The 19,994-nt window shown below is 34.6% G+C and overlaps 2 protein-coding genes across 2 annotated transcripts; one reads left to right on the forward strand and one right to left on the reverse strand.

The window, feature by feature from the left end:
- Positions 1–2,517: 2,517 nt before the first annotated feature.
- LOC117103917 (proline rich transmembrane protein 1B-like) lies at positions 2,518–10,186 on the forward strand. Its single transcript, XM_033244556.1, has 4 exons — positions 2,518–2,641; positions 6,146–6,180; positions 6,692–6,874; positions 9,226–10,186. The coding sequence occupies exons 1-4, from the start codon at positions 2,626–2,628 to the stop codon at positions 9,388–9,390; spliced, it is 399 nt and encodes a 132-aa protein (XP_033100447.1). The 5' UTR covers positions 2,518–2,625; the 3' UTR covers positions 9,391–10,186.
- A 697-nt stretch (positions 10,187–10,883) lies between these two features.
- LOC117103920 (protein FAM228B-like) lies at positions 10,884–19,830 on the reverse strand. The gene is made up of 7 exons (XM_033244559.1): positions 19,701–19,830; positions 17,146–17,282; positions 15,903–16,142; positions 15,424–15,618; positions 14,909–15,077; positions 14,621–14,765; positions 10,884–13,973 (listed from the first exon to the last, which is right to left on the reverse strand). Exons 2-7 carry the CDS (start codon positions 17,269–17,271, stop codon positions 13,778–13,780), a joined length of 1,071 nt encoding a protein of 356 aa, XP_033100450.1. The 5' UTR covers positions 17,272–17,282; positions 19,701–19,830; the 3' UTR covers positions 10,884–13,777.
- Positions 19,831–19,994: the final 164 nt, after the last annotated feature.

Raw genomic sequence — 19,994 nt, forward strand, 5'->3', positions numbered from 1 at the left:
ATTTAATATACCGTAGTTATTAGTTCGCCATGCAAACATTCATTTCATTTCTTCAGGCACGAGCGCCAAGGATATGCCAATAAGTGAACTTAATCACTGTCTACGTGGCATAGGCCTATCCATTTAACAACAGGGGACTACTTAATGTACCAGTACACCGGGGTAACCCCCTACTCTTCTCCAAGGATGTACTGGGTTCTTTAAAGTGTACACGAGCCAAATGCGCAGGGGTGGCGCCAGGATTTGCCCGAGGGGGGACCTCTGCCTCTCCCCGGCCCCTCTGGCGCCACCCCTGCAAATGCGTACACTGGGCCTACGGTTTAAAGTCCTTATCCGAGAAGACTTGTGTGCACCGGAACCATTGGCGTGAGCTGTTCGAACTAAAACTCGTCAAACAATGTTTATTTGTATTTTGGTGTTTGAAATAGAAATTATTTGTTTGAATTAAAATTTAATGCGTAAGTTTACGAAACACTCAGAAAGGGGAACTAGGAAAAGAAATGCCGAGTTCTTCCTCTTGTGTCCAAGTCTAATGTAAAATTTAATTTCAATCATTTTCGTTTTCTATTCAGACAAAATGTGCCCTAGTGATCCAAAAGCAACAAAGTTATTATGATAAATATGGTATGGGACCCCAATAAACTTATCTACAAGCTTATGATAAGATGAAGTAAACACACATTCTCACCACGCATTAAGAGTTTAACGAAAGACCTGAAGAAAGAGAGAGAGAGAGCCACAGACATTTTGGATAACAGTAGAAAAGGATGGCAGAGAACGAGGAAATGATGTATCCGCTCATGTTAAAATTTGAGAGTTAGAGAAATTTTTTAATCTCTTGCCAAAAAAAGAAAATTAATAAAAAAGCTAACATAGGCCTACGATACAAAGAATAGAAATGAATGCGGTTAAAATATATTCCCATATATTTTATTTTATTCCTTTCAGCGCAAACAGCAAAAATAAACAAACAAAACAAAAGCCACAAAGAAAGAGGAGGACTGAGGAGTGGCAAAAGCGGTACAAAAATTACTATCAGCGGATATGATGTGCCCCTCCAATTTCAACATTAAAACACAAATTAAATATAAATGGAATTTGCCAATTTAACAATGAAAAATCAAGATTAAATATTAATACAAAATTAATTTTATAAAATATTTTTACTTATAATATTTATTAATAATGTATAAATAAAAATAACTATAAAAGCCTAGAAACAAAAAAGTGAATAGCAATCTTCTTATATAAACAATATTTAATATACTTAATTTGTTAACACCATAAATTTAGTCATCACTGTAAACAATTGATGAAAAAAAAAATGTAATTAATTTGTGAATACCATTAATTTGAATAATCATTAAATGTACAATTGAAAGTAGAAACACATAAACATAAGAAAAAAAAAACCAATAAAAGAAGAAAAGTTATCACATTAGAACAATATAAATGGAATTATCATTATATGTACAATTGAGGATAAAGCAATTAACAATCCCATGAATGAAATTGTCTAAAATAATATTTAATTTTCCATTTAAAAGTACCCCAGCTATCACAAACAAAAGAATCTTTAATATCAAGAGGTAAATAATCCCATATTCTCATGAAACGGCCTGGAATGCTCATCATGCCAGCTCACATGACTTCCCCAATGTATGGAATCGAAAGCTAATAAGTTGAATTATTGGTGGTAGAAAGAATCTAATCCTTTTAGGGTCTATAATTCGATTATTATTACTACTATTATTATGTGAGCTTACAAGTTGCGAGTTATTCACTCCCTTCCCCCTTTCTTTACACTCCCACTTGTACACCCAGGAGTACAAGTGGGTACCTGGTAGGACCCAACACAATTGCGCTGATTACTAGCTGCAATATTATATAATAATATAATTAAATTTAATAATTTAATTTGGTGTTGAGTATGTGCTCCCTATGTGTTCGATCCAATGACCGGGGTAGTAATGTAAAGCGCTTTGTAAGCATGAAACGTTATATAAGAACGACATAGGCCTATTATTATTATTATTATTATTATTATTATTATTATTATTATTATTATTATTATTATTATTATTATTATTATTATTATTATTATTATTATTATTATTATTATTATTATTATTATTATTATTACATTATTAAGAAGACACAACAATAATTGTTACTTAACCAATATCCTGAGGCGCGTGGTTTAGCAGATCTCATCGCTGGACCTTTTGAAGGTCACCGACCCATGACCAGTGTTAACCATTCCAGACGACCAAATTTGTTTAGGTTTGTATGATTTCCGCTCCATGTCCTGCATGTTAAAATCCGTTTAGTGTGATAATAAAGGGCAATCTACAGCAAGGTAGGTTAGTCATCGCAAACGTTATCAGGAGTGACGTTTTAGAGGCCTACAAAAAAATTCCAGTGCACCCGGATACAAAGTAGTGCTCGTTAATGATCCCGTTTTCTGATTGGTCCAAAATTTGGCATGCGCACATTGTTGCGCAATATTTACTCGTAATGCTTATACTTATAACTGCAAGGGTAGAATGATCTTACATAGCGACAGTATTCACAGCATTAAGGCCGCTCTATCTGCATCAGCATATACCTACTTAAATCTTCACAATGGAAAAAGCACCAAGTAAGTATTATGTTATATTACTTCTAAAGATTTTATCATTTTATTGCTTTTTCTAAGATTTCATGGTTGGTTCATTAGGATATATAGGTCTGACATACATGTTATTTTAGCATTTCAGGAAACATTTAAGGATCTGTAACAAATATTTAAATTTATAAAAATACATTTTATTCAAGTGTCATTACCACCTGCATGTTAGAGACTAACATAGTTACTGTTGAATATATGTTTACCTGTCAAAAACGGTAAATGTAAAGCCAAATTAAAATAAAAATGTATACAATTTACAAAGGCTAACTCGAAATTTTTTTTCGTCTTTATGGGTTTTAAAGCATAAAGTATGCTCTTACCAGGAAGATTTGCATCTCAATGCTCTTACTGATCATCACAAAAATCTTGGATAAACGTAGGCCGGCCAAGTAATATACCTAAAATTGTCGTTCTTTTATAAAGTTGAAAATGAGATCACATTTAAAACTTACTTCACATTGATAGTAAAACACTAAGTAAAAATAAGGATTATAATCATAACAGATTTTTTTTATAGCGCCGTCGGACAGGAAAGGCCCCCTCCCCTTCGTCCACGTCTAGGACCAAAAAAAAGAAAAATCGGGATAATCTGTTTTAACCATAGGTCTTAGCTCGCTGGACCCGCGACCAAAAATTGTCATACCACTGTCGGTCAGCCGGGAACATACTGACATCACCACCACTCCTTGGTAAAGCCTAGGCCTAGCACACACAGGATAGTCATTGCTTAAGAGGATGCTTATATTTTTGTAGGATGTGTTTTGGGAAAGAGTCGGTTAAAAAGGAGAAAGGGGTGAAGAGTCATAATAGTAGATTACTCTATTATTTGGAAATAAAAAAAAGGCAAAATATTTGTTGGAATTACAAAATGGCTTTCTTCTTTTTGACTACGACCAGATTAACTTTACATAAGGATATCTGATTCAATAAATTTAAAATGAGATATATTCAAACTAGTACAGTATATCAATTAACAGTAAGCATATCTCCTCATGCTGTGATCGTAATTTATTTTTTAATGATGTGGCCCATCCTTCAAAATCAGCCAATCAAAGGACCGTGTTTACAAGAAATTAATGTGATTCTAAAATAATGACGAGGTGAGTTCAAAGAGTTAGTCGTATCTAATTAAACATATATGGTTGCGAAAGCTGTACCGTAATAAATGTGTTTCTCACAAACAGCATATTTACAGAAATAGTGTGCGTTGGAGAAACAATGAGCGTTGGTTGCCGTATTTTGGAACATCAATGTAGTTTATTATGTATTAATAATTTTAATTAATATTAGTAATTTATTATATGACGAATATTTCGTCATATTCCTATAGGGAGTTCAACTCATACTATATAACCCTCCATATCACCACTATATAATATGTGTAGACATATATATGTAGACATGATGAAGAAATGATAGAAGCTTGGAACGGTCGCTGTATGGTGTATAAAAATGAACTTGCTAATCCTTCCGAAATTTCCAATAAATCTATTTGAGCCAACACGTTTGTGTTTGTATTCCAAAGCTTGAGTATAATAGTTTAAAGGCGATACCATTATTTAAAACAGTAGTACAATTATATACAGAAATAGGGGACCTATAATTCAAAAAATATAATTATGCCGAGAGGAATATTGTACTGGAAAAACGTATTACACCATGACCATATTGAATGGTGAAGTGTTTTGGGAAAAAGAAAATTGATCAAATCTATGAAATAAAACTCAAACCCCGGCCCCCGGGGCCCCTCCCTTAGGGTCTTCGCTCTATCACCCTGATGCAAAAGAACTTTGTTGATACATAACAGCATACTGTGTCTCTGACATCGACTGTAGGACATATATCATATATCCAGTGACGGATTAAAGTGAGTTATTATTTTATGGCATTACATACCGTCTCAAATTAGTCAGAGGTACCCTACCCTTAAGCCTATATGTTTATATAAAAAAATTGAATTTGAAAGCTGTGATCGAAATAATCATAATAATAATAATAATAATAATAATAATAATAATAATAATAATAATAATTATTATTATTATTATTATTATTATTATTATTATATTTCTTATCATGAATATTGGAAAACAGTAATGTTACCTAACTTCACAAAAGGATGTCATGATTATATGGATCAGTAACTGATAGGCCTATAGTTCATACCAATATAAACTGGCTTTTAAATGTTAAAAAATGCTAATATATTCCAGTTTTTTTTAAGTATGATCTTTTGTTACAATGACTGAACATATACAATATAAAAGTCTATCTTATGGATGGATATAAATGGCAAAAACTGCAAAAGAGAAATAAAAAGAGAAAAAAACACCATAATACAAACCCTAAATACGCCATTAAATCACTAATTTAACAAAACATAATAATACTATATCCACATATTATTATAAACACAGTACATTAGTCATCATAAACTACTATAAAACATATCTCAAAAACTCATTTAGGCCTATCATATGCTTGATATACGTCTACATCCTAAGCAAAACTACCCCATATATCATCTCATATCATTATTAGACAATATTTATTATATATCATATTATGAAGTCACACTTTACGTTGAATATTATTGAACCGGATTTTGCCTACCCGCTATCACAATACTGAGGTTCAATGCCCATCCGGGATGCTAGTGTTTGAAAGGACCTTTAAAACGGAAACGGATTTTGTCTTGGTCAAACACGCCCACATAGAAACGGTTTTTCTTGGCTGGTAGAAACTTACACTTGTGGTGTACGTGTGTTGCTGCACGTTTTATTATTATTATTATTATTTTACCACATAGGCATGTAGTAATGGAACCTTTAAACTTTTTGATACACAGTATTTTAAGATTTAGAATCATTTTATATATCTGAAGATCAAAAGTAGAAAATGCTAAATGTTGAAATTGTTGGCAGGATCCAACGAAGATAACGGGAATCGCGACGGGTGGCAGGTAGGAGTCTATGGGGATTTATGAATAGCGCCTCTATTACTAATGATCTATTTCAGAATCTTAATAATCTGTATTAATTATGATTTTATTTGTTTCAGTAGCTTAATAGCGTCAACAAACTTCATAATTGAACTGAAAGAAATATTCCACACCCCTTAGTACAAATAGATGTATATTTTCTTATTACAATATGTATACTGCAGGCTTGCACTGACTGACTGGCCGACCGACCGACTGAATGACAAAAAAAAAATCTAACAGACAGACACACTGACTTTGGTATTGGTGATTGATTGATTTAGGGGCATACATGGCACATTTTTTTGGTTATATTTTGGTCCCTTTATAGACGGCCATGAATATCAGCTGGATTTGGTGTTCAGTTGAATGGCTCTCCCTCTCTAAACAAAGCTTAAATTAAAAAAAATGAACAGAAATTAGATCAACCTACTTGGGTGCCCGTTTACTAATTAGAATTACGTTTTACTAAAAATCTGTCCTCAATTATTTAGTTTCAGACGCTCCAGCCAATACTTATCCCGTACAGGTAAGTTGATGTTATTAAAATATTAATGATATGAATAAATAATGAATAATGATAACGAAAAGCATTAAAACAGCTAGCTAACTAAACTAAAAAATGTACATTATTATGATATAAATATTTAAATAAATAATACCGGTACGCTACATAAATTGTATATAGATATAATAGAAAATAATCATTGTAATAGTGATGATAGACTATACTAATTATTATACTAGTATTATTATCATAAACCACAGTGGAAATGAGTTGCATTTTTTAGTTTTATGTGTTTTTATTCTTGAATGTTACTTTTTAACTTCTGAATAAATAAATGAAATGAAATAAAATAAAAAATTAAATAAATTGCTAATAATGATATAATTTGTAGCATAACTGTGAATGATGGATAATATTAATTTGATGATGAAAATAAAGATGATGATGAAAGTTATACCCCTGCTGCTACTGGCAATATTAATTCTCTTTCAGATTAGAATTCACTTATTATGCCTTTGTTTTTTTTTGCTAGGCACCACCAGCCTACGGTCAGACGACACCCTATGGGGCACCACACAGCGCATATAATGTTCAGCCTGTCACTAGCGTGACTGTAGTGAGAACCAGACCAAATAACTACCTAGTAATGGCTATCTTGGTGACAATATGCTGTTGTGTGCCATTTGGAATTGTTGGAATTGTTTACAGTGTTGATGTAAGTATAGCACATTAGTCTACAAACAATGTACAAAATAGGATCCCAGGGCGAGCGTGTGTCTATTGCTTTTTTTGGCTATTGTTGTGACTTTTCAGTGAACTTTCTAGGACAGGAATTTATCTAGCAGCTTTCTGTGTTTTCAATTCAATCGATAACTTACTGTAACCATGTGACTAGGCACAGGTGGGATAAATACAGTATTAACCCATATGCACTCTTTCCATGGGCGTCGATCGGTGGGGACGGGGGACACGTTCCCCCCACTTTTCAAAGTAGGGGGACATCATATCGATCCCCCCCCCACTTTTCACCAATCTTCTATAATTAAAACCCCACTTTTAAAAGTGAATGGAAAAAATAACAATTACGCATGACTCATGAATTTTGTCCTTTCACTTTTCAAGTGCGGTACTTATTTTCCGGACCAAAACCGAGTGTAAAAACACAATTGTTTATACATTTCGTAACCATCTCAGAAACCACTAGATCGATTTTATCGGTGTAACAGTTATCAGAGGCTAAATTTATTGTGAAAACAATGTACTGAACATTGTTAAATTGTAAGCGTGTATACTTTTTGGCCAATATTTTTACAAACTCAAAAGTGCACAATTTCTACTATAAACGATTTATTCCTTTTGTATATTATTATGACCCGTACGTATATACTAGTGTTTAAAATTTTCTACATACACAGGTTTTTCCGAATATCAAAAAATTATAGTTCGTCAATTGAATTTTATATACCGGTAGCCATTATTAAACAATAATTATACAGCCTTTGACACGGACATCTTACGTTGATGCAATCTCGCAATGACGTCATAATAATCAGTGGCGGATTCAAGTGGGGCCGAGCCGACCCTAATTTTTCAAAATTATTTTTAAAAAATGGAAAAACAAAGGAAAATTATAATTAGGATTTAGGTCTGAGAGTGCCATTTCCGGCAATCTAGAGGTGTCATAATCATAAATTTTCTACTTTCCAAAATTGTGCAAGTCCCTCCCTGCCCCCCTCTATTTTGCTTTCCTCATGGGCGGATTTAGGGGGTGGGGCGGCTCGGCCCCGGGCCCCATTTCGAGAGGTAAAAAAAAAAAAGAAAAAACGATAGCCCAGAACGCCTCAAATGTTATTTTCGGGCGTCTAAAACACAGAAATTTCGCGGGGGAATGTCCCCGGACCTCCTATTTGAGTGTTGTCTCGATCCGGCCCAAATTTCGGCTCCCCCTTTCGGCCACCACCACCCCCCACCCCCTTTGGACATCTCTGGATCCGCCCTTGTTCCTGGTAATGATAAATTAAGTAAATCACAAATTTATTGTGAAATCAAAATGCTAACTAATATTTTGTGTGCCCCCTATCGCCCTATAGTCCTGTTTGATCGTAAATTAGACGGCATTTCCACTCACAATAGTGTAGCTGTCTCTTATACACATCTAGATGTGTATAAGAGACAGGGATAATATTAATTTGATGATGAAAATAAAGATGATGATGAAAGTTATACCCCTGCTGCTACTGGCAATATTAATTCTCTTTCAGATTAGAATTCACTTATTATGCCTTTGTTTTTTTTTGCTAGGCACCACCAGCCTACGGTCAGACGACACCCTATGGGGCACCACACAGCGCATATAATGTTCAGCCTGTCACTAGCGTGACTGTAGTGAGAACCAGACCAAATAACTACCTAGTAATGGCTATCTTGGTGACAATATGCTGTTGTGTGCCATTTGGAATTGTTGGAATTGGGGAGGCGCCAGAGCTTCCGGGGGCTTCGCCCCCCTGGTCCCCAACCAAGGCTTGAACGACGGCCAAAGGCTTTTTCATTTCGTCCCCCTCGCCCCCACATTTTCAACCACGGATCGACGCCCTTGACTCTTTTACAGGTATAAAATAAATACAGTATAAACCCTCCTTTGGAACACCCCTGTTAAGGGGCCCGGGACACCAATTTCAATGAGACACCCTATTAAGTGGACGCCCGTATTAAGGGGACACCCTTATGAAGGGGACACTTCGCGGTCATAAAACGAGGCATACGGCGAACCTCTATTTAGTGGACATCCCTATAATACGGCGAAACTTTTTTGGTCCCCTTAATAATCGGGGTTCTATTGTATTAAAAAATCAAACGTACATGTATAGCCTGCTGTACAACAATTATATAAGTAGTAATGGAGAACAATGCTTATACTATATTGTTAACAGTGAACGAGAGAAGAAAGGAATAAAAAGAAAATATATTTAAAAATATAAATTCAAATAAATCTCTTAAAATTATGTTGAAATATCATTAAAAAAACTCAATAGGCCTATATCGATTAATCGATTTATTTGCTTTCAGAGTTCAAGTAAATTCGACCGCGGAGATGATGCTGGAGCACTTTCTTCAGCTACGTCGGCGAAAAACTGGTCGATCGCTGGTTTGGTGTGTGGTGTCGTGTTTATTATCATCATCATCATTTTACAGGTCACGGTGTTGTCAACGACAACAACGTATTCGTACTAGTGTCTGCACTGTAGTTTTTTCGTTTGTTAACTGTAGTTAAAACCATTGATCCACTAATTAGTTTTAAATAAAACAAAAATACAGAACTCTGAATAGAGACAGAGACATTTTGAGATTCAATGTTTCGATCTATTACTCTTGAATACTATTCTATCAAAGGCGTGATAATGATCAAATAGATCGAAACGTTGAATCTCAACTGTCTTGTTTTTGTAGTTGAAATGTTGAGTTTATTTAGCCCTGTCCACACTATCAAATTTTATGTGAATAATTTGTGTGATGTACCCATATATGGGCATGATGATGTCATATTTCACCCAAATATAGGCATATCATATTTTACTTATCGCATAAAATTTGGCAGTGTAGACAGAAATTTAAATAATAAATTTAAATAGTTTTTATACTCTATAACCAGGATAAGCACCGATGAAATTACATAAACATCATGTCTTTTTAAACTTAATTAATTAGGAAATTTGAGGCTAATCATATAGTAGGTGAATTTATTTACATTCTTCTTCATACAGAATTTTCAGATATTGTTATAGTAATGTATAGGCTATTAACACTATTATTGTAGGAATAAAGATAGTAATATTGATATTATAGTATCAATTAGATTATTACTATTACTGTATTATTATTATTATTATTATTATTATATTTTCTATGAAACAAATATGTATATATTTCTTTTCTAGCGTTGATACTAAAGCTTTTACAAAACCTAAAAATATTAGGCCTACTATAATGTTACTGGTATATTTTAATAAATAATTTTTCCAATATTAAATAGTCGGAATATTTTTTTCATTTAGCGAGTGTAAAATAAATTATCAAAATGTAATATCGAAAGAAAATAATAATTCAACTGTAACAAAAACGGCAGGGAAATGAGGACTAGAGGAGCAGTGGGAATTTTTGTAAACAATTTTCTGAAGACGCAACCCTTTTCTGTGATTCAGAAGCACTTAAGAATGAGTAAAACGGGGTTGGGGGGGGGGGTAGAAGCTTGTAGGGCAATTTTTTTTTTGTGAAAAAAGGATTTAGTGGGAGGAGAGAATATTTATCTGAAGGAACGATCCTTTCCTGTGATGTGAATTACTGAAGAAGTGGGAGGGGGTGCCTGGTAAAAGAACTTCCTGAAGGAGTGATTCTTTCCTCTGATGATTGTGGAATACTGAAGAAGTGTGGGGGGGGGGGGGAGCTCTCCAGTACAGCACTTTTCTGAAGGAAAAATCCTGTTTCGTGGTTGTGAAGGGCTACAGGAATAAGAGGGGAGAACACTTTCTGAAGGTCGAGCTAATCCCTTTTTGTAGTGTAACGGACTGAAGGGGCTCATTTCATTATAGCGTATGTGTTCAACCATGCTCCTGAATAAAACTCTTGGTAAAAAACACAAAACGTCTCTTCACAGGGCCCCTGTGCTACCAAGTGGACTGATGCTGGCCAGAGAAACAACCACCATTCAAGTGACAAAAATACACATATTAAGGCGTAAACAATTATTTAATTACTTTATTTTTAATATAGTTTATGACGAAGTATTTAAGAAAATGGGTGGGGTTCACATGTGTGAGTACAGGTGTCGTGAAAGCACATCTTGTATGAGAAGCTCACTAAAAAGTTTAGTAAATATCATTACTTAAATAAGGAAGCCATAATGAGTAACTCTGAATGGAACACCAGCCAATAATGCTTCAAAGTTCAAACAAGATTACATTGAGGAAACATTTCTCCGCTAATCAACTCGTCATGCATGTATCAAACAAAGATGAAGTTGTACACCATTAAGAAGCTGTTTACACCATTAATAATAAACTTGTTTACAACATACAACAGGGATTAAATAAACGAATTGTCACAAGTTATACCTAACTCTGAAGCCACTACCGGTTGTATACTTAAAATGGTAAATATTTCATTAGCAAACATAAACATCGGTGGAATCTATCGTTTGGAACTAAATATGGAGGAATGAATTTGTAACAACGAATAGGACTAAAACCTCCAGGAGATGCTAAAGTCCAATCACAATGATAATATCGTAAATTCCCAATTCCCCCATACATAAGCATATCATGATTATTTAACTTGATAATTCTGTCTATAGCAGAATGGAATGATGAACAACATATCAACATTATAACTACAACAGCCCAGTGACAATGCAACGCTTTACAGTAATGAAAATTAGGTCCATGACAGTCGTAATTTAGAAACTTAATATCAACAAAAATTACCAAAGAAAAGCCGGAAATAAATTGTCTGTCCAGGGAGGTCAGAGGTCACAATGTCAGCCACAATTAATAATGTCTAAACAGACTCCGATAGCACATGTCATACATAATCAGTGGGAAAAAGTCAAATGCAAAAAGTAAAAGGGGGTACAATGGCAGGAATGCAGGACGAGGTCCTGACAATTACAAATAAACGCTTATACACACCAAGCATGGCGTTAACAAAATAATAACCCACTCTCCACAATGTATGCCCACCCAGTTAATCATTAACTGCTACAAAATTATCAAAAAATGCCTAATTTAAACTGAATTATTTACAAGACAATATAATTTACTTTCGTATATACACAGCAACTGCAATTATTTTTTTTAATCTTTGTATTAAAAAGACATCATTGACCTGGAATGACTAAGGAAAACTCTCCTGTTTTTTAAACAATTAACATTCACCTGCATTCAGGGGACGTGCACATGTGTTCCTAGCCCCTTTCTGATTGGTCGATTACTACTAAGTTTGATTGACACTCTGAAAAGGCCCACTGGGGTGACAGAAACATTACCAAATTTAATATGAATTATCTATTTACAAATCAAAAAAAATTATAATTTAAACTCATTTACATTACATACGGCAAGTATTTTCCAATTTTCATAAAAGACACGTTCGATTGACACTCCCAAACATCAATGGTTACAGAAACGATACCGAATTTTAAATGAATTATCTGCTTGCAAAGCATAATCACATACAGAACTTACAATTACTTTTCACTTTTTTTATTAAGACATCATTATTTGGAAGGCATTAAATTGGAAAGACATAGGAAGCATACTATATTTTAAAAATTAATTTAAATCAATGACATATATATATATATATAGTGAATAAATTAAAATTGTATTATTAAAAGTGATAGTAGAACCACTGATGTATAGCATGCACATATTTCAATAAAAGTATAACTAACCACCAACAAGAATTACTGATTGATTGTTATTGAATATATGGATTGAAAGTACTGTAGAGAAAGCTTACGTAATGTTTGTTTAGATTTTTTCTTATACTTGATAAGCACAAGACAAAATTCTAAATGTTCTATCAACTTCCAAAGATAGTCCTACTAAGATTTCTTCACACATGCAAATTGGTACAATATTATGAGCTTTTGATTTTCCTAAGTAAGGATTGGTAAGTTTTTACGCTTTGTGGGTGACTTCACAGGCAACATAGCTCCACTCTAACTATGCCCACAGATCAATGACAAGTCTCAGTGAGCGTTACAGAGTTCTGCGATGCTGTTTTTTTATACACAAATACAGTAGTACACACATGCATAAACACACTTAACGCTAATGACACAAAACAGTACACCAAGGAAGCATACTTCATTAAACGAACTACTAATCCACACATTAAGTACAATGAGCATCTTGTTTGATGGATACCAGCGCTTTTATAATTAGATGATGGATTGCAAATTTTCACCAGCACACTTTCTGTGTAACCTTATGTCCCATGTGAATTGGGTCGTAGTAAAATTTAAATTGGCAATAGTTATATTTAGCTATAGGCTCATTTCATGCAGACTTTCTTAGCACATACTTGTCATGCACAAGCTTGGAAGAAGGCTGCCGATAAAGTGAATAGAATCTGGGTTAACTATTTACAAATTTACTTTCTCGCTTTAAAGCCAGGCACTCACTCGACACGACGGTCGTCGGCCAACGCGATTCTATGGAGAACGCAACGCCACGACGTGCATGCAAAGTATCATTTCTAATAATGATCGCTTCAGACTGCCACCGACAATCAGCCGCGCATACTGCATCTAGTGCTCACATGGAGTGATGTTGGATTCGTTGTACGATGCAGTGAGTGTCTGGCTTAACAATTACAATAGAAAAGGAAGTCACTTTGGTATGATTTATCGCATTAGTAATTATTCCTTTCCATAACTGAATATCAAATAACAACCATTATATCTGATTTTCATTGTTTTCAGCAAGAAAATACAAAATTAAAATTAAAATTATACAGATTAGAATCAATTTATAATAGCCTTTTGTAAACTTAGGTTGGCACGTTAAATATAATTTCTCTCTGAATTTCTGTTGGTGGAACACCAGCCAACAAGCCGAGATCAAGAGGCAGCTTCTTGCTCTGTCTGGGATGAGCTGTGACCTAGGCTTGCTGTCCCTATAGCAGGGTGAAACTGCAAGAACCGACGTCTCTTCTGTATGTTCATTTCATCGTCAACTAGTTTGCCGTTGTGATTTCCTGCCGCCCATCCCCGCACATCAAAATGGAGGTCGTTGAAAGTACCATGCATACGTCGCCTGTAATAAATAAACAAAAATGACAGATGTCTAAAAAAAGAACATTAAATTATCAAAAAACAGAAAAGATCATGAAACTTCTAAAGTGACACATCTTCAAACTTTGTAAAAGTGGTATAGCGCAGATGGAACAGTTTGGTTTCCCAACCTTGAAGTCGGGGGGTTTCAATCTCTCACAGTGCATTTCGCATGTGTCATTGAGCAAGACACTTTATCTGCATTTCTTCTCTCCATCCAGGAGTATAAGTTGATACCAGGTAGGGATAAAATGCCAAATGCGCTAATTAGCTGTGGCAACGTTATGGGGAGCTGAGTTTGCTTTCAATAGGTGTTTGAGCCAATGACTGGGGTAATGATAATATGAAGTGCATACGGTCTCATCATAATGTGCTATATAAGTCTACCATTATCAATATTCAAACCAATTCAATTTCCACTAATTTAGGCTGCGTTTTACTATGACATCCTTTTAATTAGCCAATCTAGCATTCCATTGTCTGACAAAGGTTAGCTGATAGCAGTTGAAACATTGCAAGTAAGTCCACTTCCTTGGTTTATAAAAAAAAAAAAAACTGAATTCATCAATCTTTACAAAATGAGAAACTGGTGTATACGCAGAATTGCTGATGATTTAAAAAAAACTTTACCTGCTTTGACGTCTTACTGGGCTTTCAATGTCAGTGAGTGGCATTGCTAGCCATGTCCTACACTCAGTGCCGTGTCGGCCAAGCGGAACCAGTGGCAGCGGCGGCAGTCTGTATTGCTCTATTTCCCGATCTGAAAGACGTTCCCCTGAAAAGAACAACCAGTAACAAATGCTACACTCACATGAAAATGTGGGGGAGGATGAAGTTAAAGATTATTATGAGTATTGCCTTCCAAAGTCATTTGTTATATATAACAACCTAACTTATTTATATATTTTTATAGCATACCTGAAGTACAACCAAAGATTATTCTGCCTTCTTCGTTTCTATTTTGCTCCTGCATTAAAAGTGGATCTGAAAGTCTTTTTGTCTTTGCGACCAAAGGCGCTGGTCGAGGATGGCACAAACTCAAAGGGTCATATTCCCTTTGGTCAAATGTATCTAGAAAAACATGACCCTGAAAGAGAATAATTTCAATATAAATTATAGCTTAAAAAATAAAATCAGTTTATTTGCATTGCAAAGCAACATAAAGCAAAAAAAATACCATACATAGTACGCCTACTGGTATTTCCAGGTGTAAATACAGGACTACAGAACAGGGCACGTGCCCAGGACACCGAACTCAAGAGGACGCTAGTCTGATCCTAGACAAAAATTATATAGGGCTTCCAAATTTGGAAAGCTCAGAGCAAAGAACTGCCAAGCTGGAAAGGGGTAGAATTTCTATTCTTGCAGAGAAATATAATCTAGTACATGGGTGCCCCTTCACACATGTTATGCAGCTAGGAATACTTGCTCACCTTTTTATTAGTATGTGCTAAGTACTCTTCAAAAAGCTTTCTCTTTCTGCTATCAACCTCTGCATATCCCACTTTGACTGCATTCTGTTTCTGTTCTTCTATTGGTTCACTCACTCTTTCCTGCCATTTTTTGTAAAGCACTTCTTTCTTACGATTATCGAGGTAGGATTTGTTGAGAAGAAAGTTATCTACATCCTAATATTGGAAAATTAATAATAATGATTGGAATAACCTAGTGTGCAAATAACAAAATGTATAATGAGACAAACACATTTTAGGCAACAATCAATTTTTGATAACCATTGTCCTAAGAATATCGGCATAGTTCTAATTAATTTACATTGGTTTTCCGACAACTGTATGGTCAACTCATAAAGATTATAATAAGAAAGAAGAAATTATAATAAATTTGTATTATTCCATAAATCATTGAGCATTATAAAAGAAAATAGAGTACAATATATAAAAATCAAACTTACCCTCACAAATGTATTTTCACGGTGTAGAATTGGGTTGTACAATGATCTTGTTTCCAGTGATTCCAAATCAGCATTTTGTTGAATTCCTTTGACTGCTTTTTCACTTAACCAGTTCTGAATTTTACCCCCCTGATCTATAGTGGACCGACTAGCAGCTGATAGGGTCATATTTGAACGACTTGGATTTGGCGATGACCATGGACGCCTAGTCATTTCAACATAACTGTTTTTCTTGCGTACCTTTAGTTAGAGGGAAAAAATGTTCCTAAAAATAGCATTGCAGTAAGCTTATCCCGGCTTATGATTAAAATACACTAATTCAAATATGTATGATTCTTTTTCTCTGTTGTGAAATGTATTGTTGGAGTGTATCTAGAGTTACAGCCTATATAAAAAAATATTAATAACTGATATTCAAAAATAATAGTCCAGGCCTAGGCCATACATAAAAATAATACAAAAAAAAAATATAGGCCATACATAAAAATAATACAAAAAAACACCAATATTAATAATTGTATATTTTTAACTATTTATAGCCTCCTATTATAAGCCCCATAGCCTATTATAAAGTTTTCTAATTGCACAGAGGATATAAAAAAAATCAGCTCAAATTTGCGTGGAAAATCATTAGGAATATAGGTGCGCGGAATCGTAATAGCTGCATCATTGCATTGGTTATATATTAAGATTTGTTCAAAGCCTAATTTTTGGCAACATCTGCGTGGAAATCGGCTCTTACTTTCCAAAACGAGCAAATGGATTTCTATCTAGGCCAAATTTTTCCGGGGAGGATATATTCCCCGCGCAAGCCTTACTAGGGCCTATACAGTCTGGCCTATGAAACCTGGATTATACTGTAGTTCACTTTAGCTGTAAAAGGTAATTAGGCATGTTACAATGATTTTATGTGATATTTGTTTTTTATATTTTAAATAAATTAAATAAAGGGCTGTGGTCAGGAGGGTATTCTATCAAACATTTTTAAAACAACAAATAAAACAAAATTTAAAATAAAACAATAAAAAATAATCTAAAACAATAATAGGCCTAGTTAATAACATAACTATCTGTATTTGTAGGCCTAGGCTGGAGTACACTAGCCTACCTTAGATGCCCACTGATCAGGAACACGCCTATGCTAGGCCTAGGCTATGCAAGATAGATTTGGCTAGGCCTAGGACCTTCTTAGCCAAGCCTGTCCGACCAGTGATTGTCAATTAACGGAGCCTACAGTACCTACCTGTATGCCACTCGACTGATCATCGCAGGTCGTGTACCTTGAAAGTTCCTTTCGTAATATTGGTGCATGAACTGTAATACAACCTACATTTTCTGGTTCTTTTATGAAACTTCGCTCCTTATACATCTCTAAAATTCCTGCAGAGAACCAACAAAATGCAGGGATTTTATTTATAAAACAGTACGACTTTCATTCATTGCATCACAGCCCGTTTATGCCGCATGTCATGCATGAATTGTTTACTCTTTCATTGGTTTGTTTACAAAATTGTGAAGGCTGTATCAACGTCTTTATAAAAGTTAATCATACAAATTAAGACTAAACATTTTGCTGTGTTGTTAATGAATTATTATTGATGTAAACTGTTCCATATCACGTCTTTCTATTTACATTTTAGTAGTTTTTTGGTTGGAATTGTAAACAATACTTTCATAAATCTGTAGTAAATAGTTGCTAGGTTCCCTTGGAGACCGACTCTTTAAGCGCCCTCAGTAGGCATGTTTCGTGACACACCGAGAGATCGACGGAGAGAAGTAATAAAAAGACTTAAATCGCTGGAAACGCGTCTTCTCGAAAGGTATTGTATTGTTGCAATAAACAGAATAACTGTATGAGGGTACTATTTCATATCTGAAGCTCAATTATTCCTCGTACATTGGATACTTAACCTAGGCCCTAGGCTAGCTGTGTGTGCAGTGCCGATGGATGCGAAAGTAATGCCATGGACATGCATGAGTGAGTGAGCTAACTTTTTCCAGCCTGGATGGATGCTTTGGGAGGACTGGACTGGAGGCGCTGCAGTGGCCAGCAGCCAGCTGAGGAGAGTGATTACTTGGCGAATATTCAGTCGATTTGATCAGATAAATCTTCGTACAGTGTCTCAAATACTTTAGTTTCCTACAAAATGCACTCAATCTGGGCAGGGTCGGGCCTGGGGAAAAGACTTTTTTGCAGGGGTGAGGATTTCCTCAGCAGGGGTTGAAAATTTTCTTTAGCCTTAGGGGTGGAAAATATCTGTAGAAGTTATAATTTTCTGCAGGGGGAGGGAAAAATATTTTAACATGCCTACTAGACTAGGCCTATTGTATGTAGGCCTATATCATGTTTTGCTAAGTTATTGTTTAGAGTTTGAAAAAAAAATCAACTTAATCATTTTACTTTCATCCGAAATGAATTCATTCAAAGAACAGTAATAAATTATTTCCTAACCTACCAACAACTACCAAACATTCACCAATTTAATGATTATACCCTCCACCCCTTCCTGTAGAATTCCCCACTGCTGAGGCGAGGCTTTTTGTATACCTTGAATAGCGAACGTGCCGAACGCAAATATTGATGATTTCAAATAGAAATAAAATTTTATTTTTGGGCAGGGGCCGTCACGAAAAAATGGAAATTTCAGAAAAAGATGAAACTTTTTTTTACTTTTATTATGCCTTCTGCTGCCTTGAAATCTCCAAAGATAAGATATGTATATTTCTCACTAATTATATAAATTTGAAGCATCTCCATCTCCATTTTATATTCACCAATAAAATATTATTTTTATTTTCTCCTCTGTCTGGATGTTTTTGGCAAATCTATTTGCTAAGTAAGAAAACTAAATTTTACTTTTTATTTTTATTCCGCCCTCCTCTGGTGATCTTTAAAAAAATAAGTATGCAAAACAAAAAAAAAAATAAAACAAAATAAAAAAAAGTAGTCTCTCGCCTGATGTACAAAATTCTCCACCCTTGATATAATGAAGTTTCCCACCCCTACCAGGAAATTACCCTCAATTGCTGAGTTCTATTTTTTTGTATGAAATTATTAAATCCCCCCCCCCCAAATATGTAATGACGTGGTACTGACCATGGCCACATTTGTCTTTTGAGTTGATGGATGGCTCAAGGTCATTGGATTTCAGTCCAAATGAATTGCACCATTACTGTCCCCATTTAATATTTGTTCAGATTGCCTCCCATGTTTAATTAAACATGAGAAGGATCAATAAATCATCTGATTTAAATATTTTGGCTGTCACTACACTATGCAGTACAACGTCTAGACCAAGTTTGAATGCAATTACTGTACGCTAATTACAGTATTAAACCCTGTGATTAAACTATTACAACCTAAATTATTAGTTTTATTTGTCTAACGGTTTTTTAGTTGGTTGAACCTGTTGTTTCGTCATAACAAATTTTATTTTTAAGTTGCACCCTACTCCTGAGGGGTTGGTCACTTTTATTTGAATATTTGTGTTATTTTTTTTTTTAGTTCACATACAAACGTGTGAAACTTTGAGAATTTAGATACCACTTGCCACTTTTCAAGGTTCAAACGTGTACAGTACTAGTCAGATGGATTTTTATGTTTAAGAAATTTAATATATAATTGTATATATTTTTAAATTATTGATTATATAATTTGGTGTTATCAGATTTCAGTAACAAACAAAAATGCAGTCTACTACTGTAGATGTAATCATTTTTTATAAAGAAAGTACATTGCAGAGAGAATTTGCTTCTGAAATTTTGCAATAGAAAAAAACAATCTATTACTGTACTTACCTTCAAAACTCTTGCACGCAAACAGTGCCCCCTTGTGGCAATTCAGTACACAACTAATGGGACTACCTAAAAATTTCTACAGTTTATACTCCCAACTGACGTAAAAACTCAATCAATCTGCCTTACAATAGGATTAAGAAAAGACTGTATTTAGCATATGACTGATTGTAGAAAACCTGCCCTTTGCACTCTCCACCTGAGCCTGTCTTTGTGAGACCCATCATCATTGTGAACAAACAAAAGGTTTGCTGTCTACATAAATCCTTAGCAAGTATATTTTAAGCACACAGGATA

Source organism: Anneissia japonica, unplaced genomic scaffold (genome assembly GCF_011630105.1).
Source record: "Anneissia japonica isolate Jap-2015-1 unplaced genomic scaffold, ASM1163010v1 scaffold1810_len1271414_cov176, whole genome shotgun sequence".
NCBI lineage: Eukaryota > Metazoa > Echinodermata > Crinoidea > Comatulida > Comatulidae > Anneissia > Anneissia japonica.

Excerpts from the sequence above, each read along its gene's own strand:
- LOC117103917 (XM_033244556.1), top strand. Across the intron at positions 6,181-6,691 it reads CCAATACTTATCCCGTACAG|GCACCACCAGCCTACGGTCA; the intron begins GTAAGTTGATGT and ends TTTTTTTGCTAG. Across the intron at positions 6,875-9,225 it reads GAATTGTTTACAGTGTTGAT|AGTTCAAGTAAATTCGACCG; the intron begins GTAAGTATAGCA and ends ATTTGCTTTCAG.
- LOC117103920 (XM_033244559.1), bottom strand. The coding sequence starts at position 17,271 with ATGTATAAGGAGCGAAGTTTCATAAAAGAACCAGAAAATGTAGGTTGT. Across the intron at positions 15,078-15,423 it reads TAGCACATACTAATAAAAAG|GGTCATGTTTTTCTAGATAC; the intron begins GTGAGCAAGTAT and ends ATTCTCTTTCAG. Across the intron at positions 13,974-14,620 it reads CCAGTAAGACGTCAAAGCAG|GCGACGTATGCATGGTACTT; the intron begins GTAAAGTTTTTT and ends TATTTATTACAG.